This window comes from Agelaius tricolor, unplaced genomic scaffold (genome assembly GCF_023055355.1).
Source record: "Agelaius tricolor isolate 1412-34295 unplaced genomic scaffold, bAgeTri1.0.p SCAF_151, whole genome shotgun sequence".
Classification (NCBI taxonomy): domain Eukaryota; kingdom Metazoa; phylum Chordata; class Aves; order Passeriformes; family Icteridae; genus Agelaius; species Agelaius tricolor.
The window spans coordinates 71,427-93,008 of NW_027269411.1; the positions used below are offsets into that span (position 1 = coordinate 71,427).

Sequence of the window (21,582 nt, forward strand, 5' to 3'; positions counted from 1 at the left end):
AAAAAGGGTCCCAAAATGGAGGCGGGGGGGACCCCAAAATTTGGGTGGGGAAGGGGAAAAGGGACCCCAAAAATTGGGGGAGGGGTCCCCAAAAAAGGGTCCCAAAATTTGGGGGAGGGGTCCCAAAATGCGGGAGAAAAGGGACCCCCAAAATTTGGGGGATGGGTCCCCAAAAATTGGGGGAAAAAGACCCAAAACTGGGGGAGGGGTCCCCAAAAAAGGGTCCCAAAATAGGGGGGGGACCCCAAAATTTGGAGGGAGGGAACCCCAAAAATTGGGGGAGGGGTCCCCAAAAATTGGGGGAGGGGTCCCCAAAAATTGGGGGAGGGGTCCCAAAAATGGGGGGGGAAAGGGACCCCAAAAATTGGGGGAGGGGTCCCAAAATGGGGGGGAGTGGTCCCAAAAACTGGGGGAGGGGGTCCCCAAAAAAGGGTCCCAAAATTTGGGGGAGGGGTCCCAAAAATGGGGGGGAAAGGGACCCCAAAATTAGGGGAGGGGTCCCCAAAATAGGGGGGGACCCCAAAATTTGGGTGGGGAAGGGGGAAAAGTGACCCCAAAAATTAGGGGAGGGGTCCCCAAAATGGGGGGGAAAAGGGACCCCAAAATTGGGGGAGGGGTCCCCAAAAAGGGCCCCAAAATTGGGGAGGGGTCCCCAAAATTGGGGGGAAAGGGACCCCAAAATTGGGGGAGGGGTCCCCAAAAAAGGGTCCCAAAATTGGGGAGGGGTCCCCCAAAATTTTGGGGGGGGTCCCCAAATTTGTGTGGGTGCCGCAGCCAGGAGAAGGCGCAGGAGAGCGAGGAGGGAGCGGAGCTGCACGAGGGTGAGGGCGGCGCGGGATTGGGGCAAATTCCCGGGATTTTGGGCAATTTTGGGGGAAATTTTGGGGAAATTTGAATTTTTGGGGGGAATCCCCGAAATTTTGGGGGATTTCGGGGGGAGTTTTGGGGAAAAAATTTGAATTTTTGGGGAATTTTGGGGGGGAGTTTTGGGGAAAAAATTTGAATTTTTGGGGGATTTTGGGGGGAGTTTTGGGGAAAAAATTTGAATTTTTGGGGGATTTTGGGGAAAAAATTTGAATTTTTGGGGGATTTTTTGGGGTGGAATTTGGAATTTTGGGGGGATTTTATGGGGGGGTTTGGAGAAGTTTTTAAGTTTTGGGGATTTTGGGGGGGATTTTGAATTTTTGGGGATTTTGGGGAATTTTGGGGGATTTTGGGGGGATTTGTTGTGGAAATTTTGAATTTTGAGGGATTTTTTGGGAATTTTTGGGGGATTTCTGGAGGGATTTTGGGGGCAATTTTGAATTTTGGGGGAAATTCCTGAAATTTTGGGGTGGATTTTGGGGGGATTTTTGAATTTTGGAAGAATTTGGGAAAGTTGGGGGGGAATTCCTGAAATTTTGGGGGAATTTTGGTGAAATTCCTGAAATTTTGGGGAATTTGGGGTGGATTTTGGGGGATTTTTTGCAGAAATTTTGAATTTTGGGGGGATTTGGGGTGAATTTTTGGGGGGATTTTTGAATTTTGGAAGATTTTGGGGGGGAATTCCTGAATTTTTGGGGGATTTTTTGCAGAAATTTTGAATTTTTGGGGGAATTTTGGGGGAATTCTGGGGAAATTCCTGAAATTTTGGGGATTTTGGGGTGGATTTTGGGGATTTTAGGGTGGATTTTGAGGGAATTCCCGAATTTTTGAGGCTTTTTGGATTTTTGGATATTTCGTCCCCCAGGTGTGGGAATATTTTGAATATTTTTAGGTATTTTTGGGATATTTTTGGGGTCATTTTAGGATATTTTTGGGGATATTTTGGATCATATTTTGAGGATATTTTGAGGAATTTTTGGGGAATTTTTGCGGGATTTTTTTGGGATTTTTTGGGGGATTTTTGGGGATATTTTGGGGATAATTTCGGGATATTTTTGGGGATAATTTTGGGGATAATTTCAGGATAATTTCGGGATATTTCGGGGATATTTTTGGGATATTTTGGGGATAATTTCAGGATATTTTTAGGATATTTTTGGGGATATTTTTAGGGATTTTTTGGGGGATATTTATGGGATATTTTGAGGATATTTTGGGGATAATTTTGGGGATAATTTTGGGATATTTCCGGGGATGTTTTAGGGATAATTTCGGGATATTTTGGGGATATTTTAGGGATAATTTCGGGATATTTTGGAATATTTTGGGGATAATTTGGGGGGATATTCTGGGGATATTCTGGGGATATTTTGGGGATAATTTCGGGATATTTTGAGGATATTTTGGGGATATTTTGAGGATATTTTAGGGATAATTTTTGGGATAATTTCGGGATATTTTGGGGATAATTTTGGGGATGTTTTTGGGATTATTATGGGATGTTTCCTCCCCCAGGTGAGGCTCCTCCAGGTGGGGAAATATTTTGAATATTTTAGGATTTTTTCAGGATATTTTGGGGATATTTTGGGGATAATTTTGGGATATTTGGAGGATATTTGGAGGATATTTTTGGGGATATTTTGGGGATAATTTCGGGATATTTTGAGGATATTTTAGGGATAATTTTGGGGATAATTTCAGGATATTTTTGGGATATTTTGGGGATAATTTCAGGATATTTTGGGGATATTTTGGGGATAATTTCAGGATATTTTCGGGATATTTTTGGGATATTTTGGGGACATTTTTAGGATATTTTCGGGATATTTTCAGGACGTTTTTGGGTAATTTTGGGCTGTTTCCCCTCCCCAGGTGAGGCCCCTCCAGGTGAGGGCTCGGTGGCCGTGCCCGGCGCCCCCGCGGGGTTTCCCGAGCCGGGGCTGCAGGGGCTGCAGGGGCTCCAGTGCCACTTCCGGAGCGACGCCAACGGCGGCCAGGTACCCTGGGGGGGGAGGGGAGCACAGCTGGGCACAGCTGGGCACACCTGGGCACACCTGGGGCACACCTGGGGACACCTGGGCACAGCTGGAGGGGGGACATGGGGAAACCCGGTGAAAACTGGGAGAAAATCGGTGAAAATTTGGGGATTTGGGGGCACCTGGGCGCACCTGGGCACACCTGGGGACACCTGGGGGGCAGAGACCCCCCCCATGCCCCACCCTGAGGACCTTCCAGGTGTGCCCAGATGTGGTTTTGGGGTGCCCCCAGGTGTCCCCAGGTGCCCCAGGTGTCCCCAGGTGTGGTTTTGGGGTTCCCCAGGTGCATTTTGGGGTGCCCCAGGTGCTTTTGGGGTTCCCCCAGGTGTGGTTTTGGGGTGTCCAGGTGAAGTTTTGGGGTGTCCCCAGGTACCCCCAGGTGCAGTTTTGGGGGTGCCCCAGGTGTCCCCAGGTGTGTTTGGGGTTTTGGGGTTCCCCAGGTGTCCCCAGGTGCATTTTGGGGTGCCCAGGTGTGTTTGGGGTTCCCCAGGTGCATTTTGGGGTCCCCAGGTGTGTTTGGAGGTGCCCAGGTGTCCCCAGGTGTATTTGGGTGCCCCCAGGTGCAGTTTTGGGGGTGCCCCCAGGTGCCCCAGGTGTCTTTAGGGGTCCCCAGGTGTGGTTTGGGGGTGCCCAGGTGTCCCCAGGTGCATTTTGGGGTGCCCCAGGTGGCCCCAGGTGTCCCCCAGGTGCAGTTTGGGGTTCCCCAGGTGTGTTTGGGGTGTCCCAGGTGGTTTGGGGGTGCCCCCAGGTGCATTTGGGGGTGCCCCAGGTGCCCCCAGGTGGTTTGGGGATTCCCCAGGTGCAGGTTTGGGGTTCCCCAGGTATCCCCAGGTGTGTTTGGGGGTTCCCCAGGTGTGTTTGGGGGTTCCCCAGGTGTGTTTGGGGTTTTGGGGTTCCCCAGGTACCCCCAGGTGCAGTTTTGGGGTGCCCCAGGTGTGTTTGGGGTTCCCCAGGTGTCCCCAGGTGTATTTCGGGTTTCCCCAGGTGTCCCCAGGTGTGTTTGGGGTTCCCCAGGTGCAGGTTTGGGGTTCCCCAGGTGTGTTTGGGGTTTTGGGGTTCCCCAGGTGCAGGTTTGGGGTTCCCCAGGTACCCCCAGGTGTGTTTGGGGTTTTGGGGTTCCCCAGGTACCCCCAGGTGTGTTTGGGGTTTTGGGGTTCCCCAGGTACCCCCAGGTGTATTTGGGGGTTCCCCAGGTGTGTTTGGGGTTTTGGGGTGTCCCCAGGTGTGTTTGGGGTGCCCCAGGTGACACCGCCCCTCCCCCAGGTGACGTACCGCGTGGTCCAGGTGAGCGAGGCCGCCCTGGATGGCGCCGAGGCCGCGGTCGCCGTCCCCACCTTCAGCACGGGCAGCGCCCAGGTGAGAGCGGGGACACCTGGGGGGTCTGGGGGGGGCTCAGGTGGGGCTCAGGTGGGGTTTTGGGGGGATCCAGGTGGGGTTTGGGGACACCTGGGGCGGGCCTGGGGGGGCTCAGGTGGGGTTTGGGGGAGTCCAGGTGAGGTTGGGGGGGCTCAGGTGGGGCTCAGATGGGGTTTGGGGGGGATCCAGGTGGGGTTTGGGGACACCTGGGGGGCTCAGGTGGGGTTTGGGGGGGCTCAGGTGGGGTTTGGGGGATCCAGGTGGGGTCTGGGGACACCTGGGCAGGTCCAGGTGGGGTTTGGGGGGCTCAGGTGGGGTTTGGGGACACCTGGGACAGAACTGGGGGGCTCCAGGTGGGGTTTGGGGGATCCAGGTGGGGTTGGGGGATCCAGGTGGGGTCTGGGGACACCTGGGCAGGTCCAGGTGAGGTCTGGGGGGCTCAGGTGGGGTTTGGGGACACCTGGGATGGGCCTGGGGGGGGCTCAGGTGGGGTCTGGGGGGGCTCAGGTGGGGTTTGAGGGAGTCCAGGTGGGGTCTGGGGACACCTGGGATGGAACTGGGGGGCTCAGGTGGGGCTCAGGTGGGGTTTGGGGACACCTGGGCAGGTCCAGGTGAGGTTTGGGGGGATCCAGGTGGGGTTTTGGGGGGGGCTCAGGTGGGGTTTGGGGGATCCAGGTGGGTTTGGGTTTCTCGGGTGGGTTCTTGGATGGATTTTGGGGATCTCAGGTGGGTTCCACGTGGTTCTCAGGTGGGTTTGGGGATCTCAGGTGGGTTCTCGGGTGGGTTTGGGGTTCCAGATGGGATCTCAGGTGGGTTCCAGGTGCGTTCTCAGTGCTGGGGGATCCAGGTGGGTTTGGGGTATTTCAGGTGGGTTCTCAGATGGATTTTGGGGGATCTCAGGTGGGTTCTCGGGCGGGTTCTCAGGTGGGTTCCAGGTGGGTCCTCAGGTGGGATCTCGTGTGGGTTTGGGGTATTTCAGGTGGGTTCTCGGGTGGGTTTGGGATCTCAGGTGGGTTCCAGGTGGGTTCAGGATCTCAGGTGTGATCTCGGGTGGGTTCTCAGATGGATTTTGGGGTTTCTCAGTGGGGATCTCAGGTGGATTTTGGGGTATCTCGGGTGGGTTCCAGGTGGTTCTCGGGTGGGTTTGGGATCTCAGGTGGGTTCCAGGTGGGATCTCAGGTGGGTTTGGTGGGTTCCAGCTGGGTTCCAGGTAGGTTCGGGTCTCTCAGGTGGGTTTGGGGTCTCTCAGGTGGGTTTGGGGTATCTCAGGTGGGTTCCAGGTGGATTTTGGGGGATCTCGGGTGGGTTCCAGGTGGTTCTCGGGTGAGTTTGGGATCTCAGGTGCGTTCTCAGGTGCGATCTTGGGTGGGTTCTCAGGTGGGTTCGGATTTCTCAGGTGGGATCTCAGGTGGGTTTTGGGCTATCTCAGGTGGGTTCCAGATGGATTTTGGGGTTTCTCAGGTGGGTTTGGGTTCTCAGGTGGGATCTCAGGTGGATTTTGGGGATCTCAGGTGGGTTCAGGTGGGTTCACAGGTGGGTTCCAGGTGGGTTCTGGGGTGGATTTTGGGGTTTCTCAGGTGGGATCTCGGGTGGGTTTGGGTTCTAGGTGGTTTCTCAGGTGGATTTTGGGGACCTCAGGTGGGTTCCAGGTGGGATCTCAGTTGGCTTTGGGATCTCAGGTGAGATCTCAGGTAGATTTGGGGTTTCTCAGATGGATTTTGGGGTTTCTCAGGTGGGTTCGGGTTCCAGGTGGGTTCCAGGTGGGTTTGGGTTTCTCAGGTGGTTTCTCGGGTGGGTTCTTGGGTGGGTTCCAGGTGGGATCTCAAGTGGGTTTGGGGGTTTGGGTTTCTCAGGTGTGTTCTCAGATGGATTTTGGGGATCTCAGGTGGTTTCGGGGTGGATTTTGGGGATCTCAGGTGGGATCTCAGGTGGGTTTGGGTTTCTCAGGTGGATTTTGGGGTTTCTCAGGTGGGTTTGGGTTCCAGGTAGTTTCTCAGGTGGGATCTCAGGTGATTTTGGGGATCTTGGGTGTGTTCTCAGATGGATTTTGGGGTTTCTCAGGTGGGTTCTGGGGCGGATTTTGGGGTTTCTCAGGTGGTTTTGGGGTTTCCCAGGTGGATTTTGGGGTTTCTCAGGTGGTTTCTCAGGTGGGATCTCAGGTAGATTTGGGGTTTCTCAGGTGGGTTCCAGGTGGGTTTGGGCTCTCTCAGGTGGGTTCCAGGTGGATTTTGGGGTTTCCCAGGTGGTTTCTGGGGTGGATTTTGGGGTTTCTCAGGTGGGTTTGGGTTCCAGGTGGGTTCCAGGTGGGATCTCAGGTGGATTTTGGGGATCTTGGGTGTGTTCTCAGGTGGATTTTGGGGTTTCCCAGGTGGGTTCTCAGGTGGGTTCTGGGGTGGATTTTGGGGTTTCCCAGGTGGATTTTGGGGATTCTCAGGTGGGTTTGGGGTATCTCAGGTGGGATCTCAGGTGGATTTTGGGGTTTCTCAGGTGATTTTGGGGTTTCTCAGGTGGGTTTGGGATCTCAGGTGGATTTTGGGGTTTCCCAGGTGGATTTTGGGGTGGATTTTGGGGTTTCCCAGGTGGATTTTGGGGTTTCTCAGGTGGGTTCTGGGGTTTCTCAGGTGATTTTGGGGTTTCCCAGGTGGGTTCTGGGTCCCTGGCCCCGCCCATCTCACCTGAGCCCCCTCCCCTCCCCCCCCAGGTGCTCCAGGGCCCCTTCAGCAACGGCGGCGGGGGCGGGGCCAGCCCGGGCAGCGAGGGCGGGGCCGAGAGACTCACCTGGGGGGGGGAGGGGACCCTGCTGCAGGCAGAGACCACCCTGGCACCGGCCACAGGTACGGGGGCACCAAAATGGGGGAAAACGGGGAAAATTGGGGGGAAATCGGGGAAAATTGGGGGGAAATCGGCGAAAATTGGGGGGAAATCGGCGAAAATTGGGGAATTTGGGGGCACTTGGGGGCACCTGGGGGAAGGAAATCACACCTGGGCACACCTGGGGGGGAGCTGGGCACACTTAGGGGCACCTGGGAACACTTGGGGGCACCAAAATGGGGAAAATCGGTGAAAATTGGGGAATTTGGGGGCACCAAAATGGGGAAAATTGGTGAAAATTGGGGAATTTGGGGGCACCTGGGCACACCTGGGAGGGAGCTGGGGACACCTGGGGGCACCAAAATGGGGGAAAATCGGTGAAAATTTGAGGAAAATCGGTGAAAATTGGAGAATTTGGGGGCACCTGGGCACACCTGGGGAGGAGCTGGGGACACTTGAGGGCACCTGGGCACACCTGGGGGCACCAAAATGGGGGAAAATCAGTGAAAATTTGGGGAAAAATGGTGAAAATTGGAGAATTTGGGGGCACCTGGGGAGGATCTGGGCACACCTGGGGGCACGAAAATGGGGAAAATCGGTGAAAATTTGAGGAAAATCGGTGAAAATTGGAGAATTTGGGGGCGCCTGGGCACAGCTGGGCACAGCTGGGGGCACCAAAATGGGGAAAATCGGTGAAAATTTGAGGAAAAATGGTGAAAATTGGGGAATTTGGGGGCACCTGGGAGGGAGCTGAGCACAGCTGGGAACTCTTGGGGGCACCTGGGCACATCTGGGCACAGCTGGGGGCACCGAAATGGGGAAGAACGGTGAAAGTTTGGGGGAAAATCGGTGAAAATTGGAGAATTTGAGGGCACCTGGGGACACCTGGGGTTGGAAATGTCACACCTGGGCACACCTGGGGGCACCAAAATGGGGAAATTTGGTGAAAATTGGAGAATTTGAGGGCACCTGGGGGGACCTGGGGACACCTGGGGACACTTGGGGACACCTGGGGGCCCCTGGGCACAGCTGAGAGTGGCAAAGGCCACACCTGGGCACACCTGGGGGACACAAACCCCACACCTGGGCACACCTGGGCACACCTGAGGATGGCAAAGGCCACACCTGGGCACACCTGGGCACACCTGGGGGCACCTGGGCTGGGTTCCCTGGCCCCGTGGTGTCCCCCAGGTGCCCCCCAGGTGCCCCCAGCTGTCCCCAGGTCCCCCCAGGTGTCCCCAGGTACCCCCAGGTGTCCCCAGGTGTGTCCCCAGATGCCCCCAGGTCTGTCCCAGGTGCCCCCAGGTGTGTCCAGGTCTGTCCCAGGTGTCCCCAGGCCCCCCCAGGTGCCCCCAGGCCCCCCCATGTCCCCCCCAGGTGTCCCCAGGTGTGTCCCAGGTGTCCCCATGCCCCCCCATGCCCCCCATGTCCCCCCCAGGTCTGTCCCAGGTCCCCCCCAGCTGTCCCCAGGTGTGTCCCCAGGTGTCCCCATGCCCCCCATGTCCCCCCCAGGTCTGTCCCAGGTCCCCCCCAGCTGTCCCCAGGTGTGTCCCCAGGTGTCCCCATGCCCCCCATGTCCCCAGGTGCCCCCAGGTATGTCCCAGGTCCCCCCCAGGTGCCCCCATGTCCCCCCCAGGTGTGTCCCAGGTGTGTCCCCAGGTGTCCCCAGGTGTCCCCAGGTGTGTCCCCAGGTGTGTCCCAGGTGTGTCCCCAGGTGTCCCCAGGTGTCCCCAGGTGTCCCCATGCCCCCCGTGCCCCCCGTGCCCCCCCGCTCTCACCTGTCCCCTCCCCCAGGCCAGTTCTATGTGATGATGACGCCTCCGGAGGTGCTGCAGGGAGGGGGAGGGGCCCCGCGAGGCCTCGCCCCCCACGGCCACGCCCACGGCCACGGCCACGCCTACTCGCCGTGAGTGACAGCTGGGGGCAGCGGAATGGGGAGAAACGGGGAAATTTGGGGGAAAATCGATGGAAATTTGGGGATTTTGGAGGGAAAATTGGGGATTTGGGGACACAAAAATGGGGAAAATTGGGGGAAAATTGGGAATTTGGGGGCACAAAAATGGGGAAAATTGGGGGAAAATTGGGGGAAATTGACGGAAATTTGGGGGTTTTTGGGGGGAAAATTGGGGATTTGGGGGCAGCTGGGGGTACCTGGGCACACCTGGGAGTACCTGAGGGTACCTGGGCACACCTGGGGGCACAGAAATGGAGGAAAATGGGGAAAATTGGGGGAAAATCAATGGAAATTTGGGGGTTTTGGCACACCTGGGGGCACCTGGGGGGTACCTGGGCACTCCTGGGCACTCCTGGGGTGGGGTTCCCTTACCTGGGCACAGCTGGGGGAGGTTTGGGCACACCTGGGCACAGCTGGGGGCACAAAAATGGGGGAAAATCGATGGAAATTTGGGGGTTTTGGAGGGAAAATTGGGGATTTGGGGGCACCTGGGGGTACCTGGGGAGGGTTTGGGGCACACCTGGGCACACCTGGGGGTACCTGGGCACAGCTGGGGGCACAGAAATGGGGGGAAATGGGGAAAATTGGGGATTTTGGGGGGAAAATTGGGGATTTTGGGGGCACCTGGGGATACCTGGGCACACCTGGAGGCGTTTGGGGGACACCTGGGGGTACCTGGGGAGGGTTTGGGGCAAACCTGGGCACACCTGGGGGTACCTGGGCACACCTGGGGTGGGATTCCCTTACCTGGGCACAGCTGGGGGAGGTTTGGGCACATCTGGGGGCACAAAAATGGGGGGAAATGGGGGTTTTGGGGGAAAAATTGGGAATTTGGGCACAGCTGGGGGCACAAAAAAGGGGGGAAATGGGGAAATTTGGGGGAAAATCGATGGAAATTTGGGGGTTTTGGCACACCTGGGCACACCTGGGGTGGGGTTCCCTTACCTGGGCACAGCTGGGGCACAGCTGGGGGAGGTTTGGGGCACAGCTGGGCACACCTGGGCGGATCCAGGGCCCCACCTGTGCCCACCTGTGCTCACCTGTGCCCACAGGAAGCTGGAGGGGCCCCGGGTGCCGCGGGACGAGCGACGGCGAGCGCAGCACAACGAGGGTGAGGGGACACCTGGGGACACCTGAGAGACACCTGGGGACACCTGGGGACACCTGGGACACCTGGGGACACACCTGGGGACACACCTGGGACAGACCTGGGGACACCTGGGACACACCTGGGACAGACCTGGGGACACCTGGGGACACCTGGGACACACCTGGGACAGACCTGGGACACCTGGGGACACCTGGGGACAGCTGGGACACACCTGGGGACACCTGGGGACACCTGGGACACACCTGGGACACCTGGGGACACACCTGGGGACACACCTGGGACACACCTGGGGACACCTGGGGACATCTGGGGACATCTGGGGACACCTGGGGACACCTGGGGACACCTGGGGACACCTGGGACAGACCTGGGACACACATGGGGACACCTGGGGACACACCTGGGACACACCTGGGACAGCTGGGGACAGCTGGGGACACCTGGGGACAGCTGGGGACACCTGGGGACACACCTGGGGACAACTGAGGGCATCTGGGGACACCTGGGACACCTGGGGACATTTGGGGACAGCTGGGGACAGCTGGGGACACACCTGGGGCACATCTGGGACAAACCTGGGCATATCTGGGGACACCTGGGACAGCTGGGACAGACCTGGGGACACCTGGGGACAGCTGGGGACATTTGGGGACACCTGGGGACACCTGGGACACACCTGGGACACACCTGGGGACAGCTGGGACAGACCTGGGGACACCTGGGGACACCTGGGGACACCTGGGGACATTTGGGGACACCTGGGGACACCTGGGTGGCTCCAGCCTCACCTGGGCTGAGCCAAGATCCCCAAATGTCCCCAAATGTCCCAAACTTTCCCCATTTTTTCTCCATTTTTGGCCGTTTTTTCCCCATTTTCTTCCAAATTTTTGAGTTTTCTCCATTTTTCCCCCAATGGCCCAAATTTTCCTCAATTTTCCCCATTTTTTCCCCATTTCTTGCCCAGTTTTCACCCAATTTTTTTGTTCTTGTTTTCCCCATTTTTGCCTGATTTTCACCCAATTTTTTGTTGTTGTTTTTCCCAATTTTTCCCCATTTTTTCCCATTTTTTTCCCATTTCTTGCCCATTTCTCACCCGATTTTCACCCAAATTTTTGGTTGTTGTTTTTCCCCTTTTTTTTCCCATTTTTCCCCATTTTTTCCCATTTTTTTCCCATTTCTTGCCCGTTTCTCACCGGATTTTCACCCAATTTTTTTGTTCTTGTTCTTCCCCATTTTTGCCCGATTTTCACCCAATTTTTTTGTCGCTGTTTTTCCCCATTTTTTCCCATTTTTTTCCCATTTCTTGCCCGTTTCTCACCCGATTTTCACCCAATTTTTTTGTTCTTGTTCTTCCCCATTTTTGCCCGATTTTCACCCAATTTTTTGTCGCTGTTTTTCCCCATTTTTTCCCATTTTTTTCCCATTTTTCGGCCGTTTCTCACCCGATTTTCACCCAATTTTTTTGTTGTTGTTTTTCCCCATTTTTTCTCCATTTTTTCCCATTTTTTCTCCATTTTTTTCCATTTTTTCTCCCATTTCTCGGCCATTTCTCACCCGATTTTCACCCAATTTTTTTTGTTGTCTTTTTTTCCCATTTTTGCCTGATTTTCACCCAATTTTTTGTTGTTGTTTTTCCCCATTTTTTCCCATTTTTCCCCCATTTTTTCCCATTTTTTTCCCATTTCTTGGCCATTTCTCACCCAATTTTCACCCATTTTTTCCCCATTTTCCCCCCATTTCTCGCCCGTTTCTCGCCCGATTTTCACCCAATTTTTTTTCATTTTTTCCCCATTTTTTCCCCGTTTTTCCCAATTTCCCCCTTTTTCTCCCCAAACCCGCAGTGGAGCGGCGGCGCCGGGACAAGATCAACAATTGGATCGTGCAGCTCTCCAAGATCATCCCCGACTGCGGCGCCGACAGCGGCAAATCCGGGGCGGTGAGCGGGAATTGGGGCAAATTCCAGGGATTTTGGGAAAAAATCGGGGATTTGGGGCAAAATCTGGGAGATTTTGAGGGGAATTTGGGGGGAAATTTGGGATTTCGAGGGGAGATGAGAAGAGAAAATTGGGGAATTTTTGGTTTGAAATTTAGGGTGGAATTTGGGGGGAAATTGGGGGAAATTTTGGGAAAAATTGAGGGAAATTTTGGGGCATTTGGGGGAGATTTGGGGGGATTTTGAGAAGATTTTTTTTTGGGTAAAATTGCATTTTTTGGAAATTTAGGGAGGAATTTTGAGGGAGATTTGGGGGGGATTTTGAGGGGATTTTTTTGGGGAAAATTGGAGGAATTTTTGGGAGATTTAGGAAGGAATTTGGGGGGAAAATTGGGATTTTGAGGGGAGGTGAGAAGAAAATTGTGGGGGTTTGGGGGGATTTCAAGGGGATTTTTTTTGAAAATTGGAGAGATTTAAGGGGGAAATTTGGGATTTTGGGGGGAAATTAGGGGATTTTGGGGGGTTTGAGGATTTTGAGGGGGATTTTGGGAAAATTGGGATTTGGACGGGATTTTTGGGGAAAGTTTGGGGATTTTTGGGGTGAATTTGGAGGATTTTGGGGGTAAAAATGGGGGATTTAGGGGGAGTTTGGGGAGGATTTTGAAGGGAAATTTGGGGTGGAGATTTGGGGATTTGGGGTGGTGAATTTTTGGGGAAATTGGGGGATTTGAGGAGAATTTGGGACATTTTGAGGGGATTTTGAGGGTCCCAAGTTAATTTTAGGGGTCCCAGGATAATTTTGGGTGGCTCCAGGCAGATTTTGGGTGTCCCAGAGCAATTTTTGGGAGCCCTCCGCTCATTTTGGGGGTCCCAGAGTAAATTCTGAGGGATCCCAGTTGGATTTTGGGGGTCCCAGTTGGATTTTGGGGGTCCCAGAATAATTTTTGAGGGTTCCAGGTTAATTTGAGCGCCTTTAGGGTAATTTAGGGCGTCCCAGCCGAATTTTGGGGGGGTTTGGGGTAATTTTGGGTTGTCCCACGTGGATTTCAGGTGGCCCCAGGTGGATTCGGGGGGTCCCGGGTGAATTTTGGGGGTCCGGGGTTAATTTGGGCCGGGCTCCGGCAGAGCAAGGGCGGGATCCTGTCCAAGGCCTGCGATTACGTGCGGGAGCTGCGCCAGAGCAACCAACGCCTGCAGGAAACCTTCAAAGAGGCCGAGCGCCTGCAGATGGACAACGACCTATTGCGACAGCAGGTGCGCCCGGCCTGTCGCGACATGGCCCCGCCCCGAAAAACCCCGAAATCGCCACAAAAAACCCCGAAATCGCCGCGAAAATCGGCCCCAAAAAAAGCCCAAAAATCGCCGAGAAAATCGGCCCTAAAATGGCGGCGGGGCGGGGGTGAATGGGAGGCCACGCCCATTATGGGCGTGGTTTTGTCCTTATATGGGTGTGGGGCACGCCCCTGCTGAGCGCGGGGTTCCCACGGGGGTTCATTGATAAAAATGGGGAGGGGATTTTGGGGGGAATTTGGGGATTTTGGGGGGTTCTGGTGAAACTTTGGGATTTTGGGGGAAAATTGGGGGGAATTTGGGGGGTTTTGGGGAAAATTGGGGGATTTGGGGGACATTTTAGGTGGTAAATTTGGTACTTTGGGGGGATTTGAGGATTTTGGGGGAAAATTTGGAAATTTTTGGGGGAAAACTGAGGGAAAAAAGGAAATTTTGGGGGAATTTGGGGTGAAAATGGGAAACAGCAAAGGAAAATGGGAAATTTTGGGGTAGAAATGGTGGGAAAATGGGAAAACCCGGGGAGGGGAGGAAATGAGAATTTTGGGTTGAAATCGTGGGGAAAAAAAGGTGCTAAAAATGGGAATTTTGGGATAAAATGGTGGGGGAAAAGGTGCTAAAAATGGGAATTTTGGGTTAAAATGGTGGGAGGAAAACGGGGCTAAAAATGGGAAAAAAGGTGTTAAAATGGGAAAAAGGTGCTAAAAATGGGAAAAAGGTACTAAAAAAAGGGGATTTTTGGGTAAAAATCGTAGGGGGAGAAAGGTGCTAAAAATAGGAAAAAAGGTGCTAAAAATGGGAATTTTGGGTTGAAATCATGGGGGGAAATGGTGCTAAAAATGGGAATTTTGGGGTTAAAACTATGGAGAAAAAGGTGCTAAAAATGGGAATTTTGGGTTAAAATGGTGGGGGGAAAAAAGCTGCTAAAAATGGGAATTTTGGGTTAAAATCGTGGGAAAAAAGGTGCTAAAAATGGGAATTTTGGGTTAAAATTGTGGGGAAAAAAATGTGCTAAAAGAGGGAATTTTGGGTTAAAAATGAGGGGAAAAAAAGGTGCTAAAAATGGGCAAAAAGGTGCTAAAAATGGGAATTTTGGGGTTAAAATTGTGAGGGAAAAAAGGTGCTAAAAATGGGAATTTTGGGTTAAAATGGTGGGGAAAAAGGGGCTAAAATTGTGAGGGGAAAAAAGGTGCTAAAAATGGGAATTTTGGGTTGAAATCGTGGGGAAAAAAGCGGCTAAAAATGGGAATTTTGGGATAAAATGGTGGGGGGAAAAAAAGGTGCTAAAAAAGGGCAGAAATGTGCTAAAAATGGGAATTTTGGGTTAAAATCGTAGGGAAAAAAAGGTGCTAAAAATGGGAATTTCTGGATTAAAATGGTGGGGGTATAAAGGTGCTAAAGAAGGGAAAAAAGGTGCTAAAAAAAGGGGATTTTTGGGTTAAAATCGTGAGGGAAAAAAGGTGCTAAAAAAGCGAATTTTGGGTTGAAATCGTGGGGAAAAAAATGTGCTAAAAATGGGAATTTGGGGATTAAAATTGGGGGGAAAAAAGCAGCTAAAATTGGGAATTTTGGGTTTAAAATGGTTGGGGAAAAAGGTGCTAAAAATGGGGATTTTTGGGTTAAAATCGAGGGGGATAAAAGGTACTAAAAATGGGAATTTTTGGTTTAAAATCGTGAGGTCGTGAGGGAAAAAAGGTGCTAAAAATGGGAATTTTTGGGTTAAAATGGTGGGGAAAAAGGTGCTAAAAATGGGAATTTTAGTTTAAAATCGTGAGGGAAAATGGTGCTAAAAATGGGAATTTTGGGGTTTAAATCGTGAGGGGAAAAAAAGGTGCTAAAAATGGGGGGAAAAGGTGCTAAAAAAGGGGGATTTTTGGGTTAAAATCGTGAGGGAAAAAAGCGGCTAAAAATGGGAATTTTTGGGTTAAAATTGTGAGGGAATAAAAGGTGAATTTTGGGTTAAAATTGTGAGGGAAAAAGGTGCTAAAAATGGGAATTTTTGGTTAAAATCGTGCGGGGAAAAGGTGCTACAAAATGGGAATTTTGGGTTAAAATCATGGGGGAAAAAAGGTGCTAAAAAAGGGAATTTTTGGGTAAAAATCGTAGGGGGAAAAAGGTGCTAAAAAGGTCAAAAAGGTGCTAAAAAAGCGAATTTTGGGTGTTTTTGGGCAGGTGGAGGAGCTGAAGAGCGAGAACGCCGTGCTCAGGGCGCAGCTGCAGCAGCGGGGCCTGGACGGGACCCCCGAGGGGACCCCGCAGTGACCACGCCCCCGGCCACGCCCCCGGCCACGCCCCCGACCAGGCCACGCCCCCGGCCCCGCCCACAGCCCCCCCCCCCCCCCCCGCCGTTTGTAATTACCGTGATTGTAATTAATTCATTCATTAATTGGGTCGTTTGTTCGTTCATTAATTGTGGAGGGAGGGGGGGTTGAAGAAGGGGAAAATGGGGAAGAAATGGGGGAAAAACACGAAAAATGGGGAATTTTGGGATGTGTGGGGAGGGGAAAAATGAGGAGAAAAACCCGAAATTTGGGAAATTTTTGGTTGTTTGGAGAGGAAAAAAAAAGGGGAAAAAATTTAGGAGAAAAGGTGAAAATTTGGGAGTTTTTGGTTGTTTGGTGAGGGGAAAAAATAATTTAAAAAAACCTCAAAAAAGCCAAAAAATCACCCCCAAAAATAAAAAAAAAAAAATTTAAAAATGGGGGGAAAAAAAAGGGGAAAACCCCAAAATTTGGGGAATTTTTGGTTGTTTGGAGAGGGGAAAGAAAGGGGAAAAAATTTAGGGGAAAAACCCCAAAATTTGGGGAATTTTGGGATGTTCGGGGAGGGGAAAGAAAGGGGGGAAAAATGAGGAGAAAAGGCCAAAATTTGGGAGGTTTTGGTTGTTTGGGGTGGGGAAAAAAATTTAAAAAACAACCACGAAAAAAGCCAAAAAATTTAAAAAAAAATTTAAAAAGGGGGAAAAAAAAAAAGGGGAAAACCCCAAATTTGGGGAATTTTGGGGCTGTTTGGGGAGGGGGAGGGGACACGGGCGGGGCCAGCCCCGAAGTGTCGCAATTGTCACCGTCAGAGGCGACAGCGCGGCGCCAGCGCTGCCACCGCCCCCTTGGGGACAGGGACAGGGACGGGGATGGGGACAGGGACGGGGATGGGGACAGGGCCACGCCCCCTTGGGGACATTGTCACCGTTTTGGGGACACTTTCCACCGCCTTGGGGACAGGGGACAGTGCCACCTCCTCAGTGTCATTGTCACCCCCTTGGGGACAGCGCCAACAGTGCCATCCCCCATTGGGGACAGTGCCACCGCCTTGGGGACAGTGCCATCCCCTCAATGTCATTGTCACCCCCTCTTGGGGACATTCTCCACCCCTTGGGGACAGCGCCAACAGTGCCATCCCCCCTTGGGGACAGTGCCACCGCCTTGGGGACAGTGCCACCCCCCACCCCGTGTCATTGTCACCCCCCCCTTGGGGACATTCTCCACCCCTTGGGGACAGGGCCAACAGGGCCATCCCCCCTTGGGGACAGTGCCACCCCTTGGGGACATTTTCCACCCCTTGGGGACATTGTCACCGCCTTGGGGACAGCGCCAGCAGTGCCACCCCGTTGGGGACAGGGCCACTGCCTTGGGGACAGTGCCATCCCCTCAATGTCATTGTCACCCCCTTGGGGACAGGGCCACCCCCGCCTTGGGGACAGTGCCATCCCCTCCTCTGGGACATCGTCACCATTTTGGGGACATTCTCCACCCCTTGGGGACAGGGCCAACAGGGCCAACCCCCCATTGGGGACAGCGCCAGCACCTTGGGGACAGCGCCAACAATGCCATCCCCCCTTGGGGACAGTGCCACCATCTCCTCTGGGACATCGTCACCCTTTTGGGGACATTTTCCACCCTTTGGGGACATTGTCACCCCCTTGGGGACAGGGACAGGGCCACCCCCTCAGTATCCTCCTTTTGGGGACATTGTAACCCCCCTGGTGTCCCCTGTGCTCGTTCGTCTGTCCTGTCCCCAGATCTGTCCCCATCCCTGTCACTGTCCCCCTGTCCCCATTCTCGTCCCTCTGTCCCCAGTTCTGTCCCCTCCCTGTCACATCCGTGTCCCCATCAGTGTCACCATTTAATTTGGGTTCATTAGAGGTGAATTTGGGATCGTTCCAGGTAATTTGAGGGATTTTGGGTGAATTTTGGGGGAATTTTAAAGGGATTTTTGGGTGAATTTTGTAGAATTTTGAGTGAATTTTGGGTGAATTTTGAGGGATTTGGGGGGGTCCTGATTGGTTTTGGGGATTTTCGGGGAATTTTGAGGGATTTGGGGTGAATTTGGGGGATTTTGGGGGTCCTGTTGGTGATTTGGGGGGTCCTGATTGGTTTTGGGGATTTTAGGGAAATTCTGAGGGATTTTGGGGCGAATTTGGGGTGAATTCTGAGGGATTTTGGGGGGCCCTGGTGGGGATTTGGGGGTTCCTGAGTGGTTTTGGGGATTTAAGGGGAATTTTGAGGGATTTGGGGTGAATTTTGTAGAATTTTGAGGGATTTTGGGTCAATTTTGAGGGATTTTAGGTGAACTTTGTAGAATTCTGAGAGATTTTGGGTGAATTTTGAGGGATTTTGGGTCAATTTTGTAGAATTTTGAGGGATTTTGGGGGAATTTTGATGGATTTTGGGTGAATTTTGAGGGATTTTGGGGGGTCCTGGTGGGGATTTGGGGGGTCCTGAGTGGTTTTGGGGATTTTGGGTGAATTTTGAGGGGTTTTGGGTCAATTTTCCCCCTTTTTGGGCAACTTTTCCCCTCATTCCCATCACCCTAATGAACCCCCCCTCCCCTGATGAACCCCGCTCATGAATGACCCAAATTTGGGATTTTTCACCCCAAAAAAGACGCGCAGGGGGGTGGGGGAGGGGCAGCAGCGTTTATTGAAGGTGGGGGAGGGGAAAGGACCCGGGACCCCCCCCCCCCAAATTAACAAAGCCGGGATTAATTAATTGATTCATTCATTAATTGATTCATTCATTAATTGATTAATTCATTAATTGATTCATTGCTGTGGGTTTGGCGCCAAAATTTCCCCAAATTTCTCCCAAAATTCCCCCAAAATATCCTAAAAAATTCAATAAATAAATTAAAAAAAATTCTGATAAAATTCAGAACAAAAAACCCCAAAAATGTCCTAAAAAAAGTCCAGGAACAATCGAAATAAAATCCAGGAAAAATAAAATCCCAAAAAAATCCCGAAAAAGATCCCCAAAAATTCCCCCAAAGATCCCTAAGAAGTCCCAAAAAAAAACCTGGAAGAAATCCCCAAAAAATCCCAAAAATCCCCAGAAAAAATCTCCCAAAATCGAGAAAAAAAACCCCTAAAAATACCGAAAAAAATTCCCAAATAATTCCCGAAAAAATCCCTACAAATCAAGAAGGAATTCCCCAAAAAATGCCGAAAAAATCCCCAAAAAATCCCGAAAAAAATCGAGAAAAAATTCAGAAAAAATCCCAAAATAACGCGAAAAATCGAGAAAAAAATCCCCCCAAAAATCCCCTAAAAAATCCCGAAAAAAACCCCCCAAAAATACAGAAAAAAAATGCCAAAAAGTTCCCCCAAAAATCCCGAAAAATACAGAAAAAAATCCCGAAAATTCCCCAAAAAATCACGAAAAATCCCCCAAAAATCGTAAAAAAAAAAAAAACCCAAAAAATCCCCCAAAAATCGTGAAAAAAATCCCGAAAAAATCGTGAAAAAAACGCCCCAAAATCCCGAAAAATCCCCAAAAAATACAGAAAAAAATGCCCAAAAATCCGGGAAAATCCCCCAAAAATACAGAAAAAAATCCCCAAAAATTCCCGAAAAAATTTGCAAAAAATACAGAAAAAATCCCGAAAAATTCCCCAAAAATCCCAAAAGAAATCCCCAAAAAATACAGAAAAATTTCCCAAAAATCCCCCAAAAAATCCGCAAAAATACGGAAAAAAAATCCCCAAAAATCACGGAAAAAAAATCCCCAAAAAATACAGAAAAATTCCCCAAAAATCATGAAAAAAATCCCAAAAAATCCCCAAAAAATCATGAAAAATTCCCCAAAAAATCGTGAAAAAAATCCCAAAGAATCCCCCAAAAATACAGAAAAAAATCCCAAAAAGTCCCGAAAAAATCCCAAAAAATTGTGAAAAAAATTCCAAAAAATTCCGAAAAATCCAGAAAAAATAAAAAAAAAAAAATCCCCAAAAATCCCTAAAAAAATACCAAAAAATCCCGAAAAAAATCCCAGAAATCCCCTAAAAAATACAGAAAAAAATCCCCAAGAAATCCCGAAAAAATCCCTAAAAGTGGTGAAAAAATCTCCAAAAAATCATAAAAAATACAGAAAAATTCCCCAAAAATCCCCCAAAAATCCCAAAAAACCACGAAAAAAATCCCAAAAAATCCCCAAAAACCCGGAAAAAATCCCAAAAAATCACGAAAAAAATCCCAAAAAATCGTGAAAAAATCCCAAAAAATACAGAAAAAATCCCCTAAAAATACACAAAAAAATCAGAATAAAATCAAGAAAAATCGCCCAAAAATTTGAAATAAAATCGCAAAAAATAGAGAAAAAATCCAATTTTTGCCCGATTTTCCCCCAATTTCAGATTCCCATGGATGTGAGCTCCATGGCCGCCCCTCCCCCCCCTTTCCTGGCCGCCGCCCCTCCCCCCGCGCCCCCCCTGCCCCCCATCTCGGCGCCCCCGCCCCCACCCTCGCCCATCCTGAGGGTGACGAGCGCCGAGCCCAGCGCGGCCCTGGGGGGACCCCCGGAACCGCCCCAAAATCCCGGCAACAACCCCCGAAAAATCCTGGAAAAGTTCCCTGAAAAAATCACCAAAAAAATCCCGAAAAATCCCTAAAATGTCCCAAAAAATCACGGAAAAAAAATCCAAAAAAATCCCAAAAAAATACAGAAAAATTCCCCAAAATACATAAAAAATCACAAAAAAATCCCTGAAAAATCATGAAAAAAATCCCCAAAAAATCCCTAAAACCCCCCAAAAATCATGAAAAAAAATCCCGAAAAAATCCCGAAAAAAATCCCCATAAAATCAAAAAATAATGGAAAAAAAATCCCAAAAAATCCCAAAAAATGGTGAAAAAAATCCCCAAAAATACAGAAAAATTCCCCAAAAATCCCCCAAAAAACCGGAAAACAATCCCAAAAAATCCCGAAAAAAATCCCAAAAATCCCCAAAAAAAGGGAAAAAAAATCCCAAAAAGTCACGGAAAAAATCCCAAAAAATCACGGAAAAAAATCCCAAAAAATCCCCAAAAACCGGAAAAAATCCCAAAAAATCACGAAAAAAATCCCAAAAAATCGTGAAAAAATCCCCAAAAATACAGAAAAAATCCCCTAAAAATACACCAAAAAATCAGAATAAAATCAAGAAAAATCGCCCAAAAAATCGAAATAAAATCGCAAAAAAATAGAGAAAAAATCCAATTTTCGCCCGATTTTCCCCATTTTCAGATTCCCATGGATGTCAGCTCCATGGCCGCCCCTCCCCCCCCCTTTCCTGGCCGCCGCCCCTCCCCCCGCGCCCCCCCTGCCCCCCATTTCGGCGCCCCCCGCCCCCACCCTCGCCCATCCTGAGGGTGACGAGCGCCGAGCCCAGCGCGGCCCTGGGGGGACCCCCGGAACCGCCCCAAAATCCCGGGAACAACCCCCGAAAAATCCTGGAAAATTTCCCTAAAAAAATCACCAAAAAATCCCGAAAAAATTCACCAAAAATACGGGAAAAATCCCAAAAAATTCCCCCAAAAATCCCAAAAAATCATGAAAAAAATCCAAAAAAATTCCCAAAAATCCCCCCAAAATATCACGAAAAATTCCCCCAAAAATTCTCCCAAAATCCCAAAAAATCGTGAAAAAAAATCCCAAAAACCCCCCCAAAATACAGAAAAAAATCCCAAAAATCCCGAAAAAATCCCAAAAAATCACGAAAAAAATCCCCAAAAAATTCCGAAAAAATACAGAAAAAAATCCCCAAAAAATCACGAAAAAATCGCAAAAAATCGTGAAAAAAATCCCAAAAATCCCGAAAAAAATCCCCAAAAAATCCCAAAAAATCCCAAAAAATCCCAGAAAAAAATCCCCAAAAAATCCCCCAAAAATCCCAAAAAATCCCTAAAAAATACAGAAAAAATCCCCAAAAACTAAAAAAAAAATCCCAAAAAAATCCCAAAAAATCCCTAAAAAATACA

General features: G+C 50.6%; 2 protein-coding genes across 2 annotated transcripts in view; one reads left to right on the plus strand and one right to left on the minus strand.

Moving 5' to 3' along the window:
• The window catches only part of LOC139586905 (upstream stimulatory factor 2-like), a 16,693-nt gene extending 951 nt beyond the window's left edge, over positions 1–15,742 (plus strand). Inside the window, exons 2-10 of the mRNA XM_071420586.1 lie at positions 629–821; positions 2,737–2,861; positions 4,164–4,256; positions 6,958–7,090; positions 8,862–8,973; positions 10,074–10,132; positions 11,974–12,068; positions 13,191–13,319; positions 15,525–15,742. Coding sequence (XP_071276687.1) covers positions 629–821; positions 2,737–2,861; positions 4,164–4,256; positions 6,958–7,090; positions 8,862–8,973; positions 10,074–10,132; positions 11,974–12,068; positions 13,191–13,319; positions 15,525–15,614 — 1,029 coding nt within the window. The 3' untranslated portion in view covers positions 15,615–15,742. The remainder of the gene's footprint in view (positions 1–628; positions 822–2,736; positions 2,862–4,163; positions 4,257–6,957; positions 7,091–8,861; positions 8,974–10,073; positions 10,133–11,973; positions 12,069–13,190; positions 13,320–15,524) is intronic.
• Positions 15,743–20,949: 5,207 nt separating this feature from the next.
• LOC139586906 (uncharacterized) overlaps positions 20,950–21,582 on the minus strand; it is a gene marked incomplete at its 5' end in the record, with an annotated part of 42,825 nt that continues 42,192 nt past the window's right edge. The window contains 1 exon segment of the mRNA XM_071420587.1: positions 20,950–21,570. Within this exon segment, the coding sequence (XP_071276688.1) occupies positions 21,506–21,570 (65 nt within the window).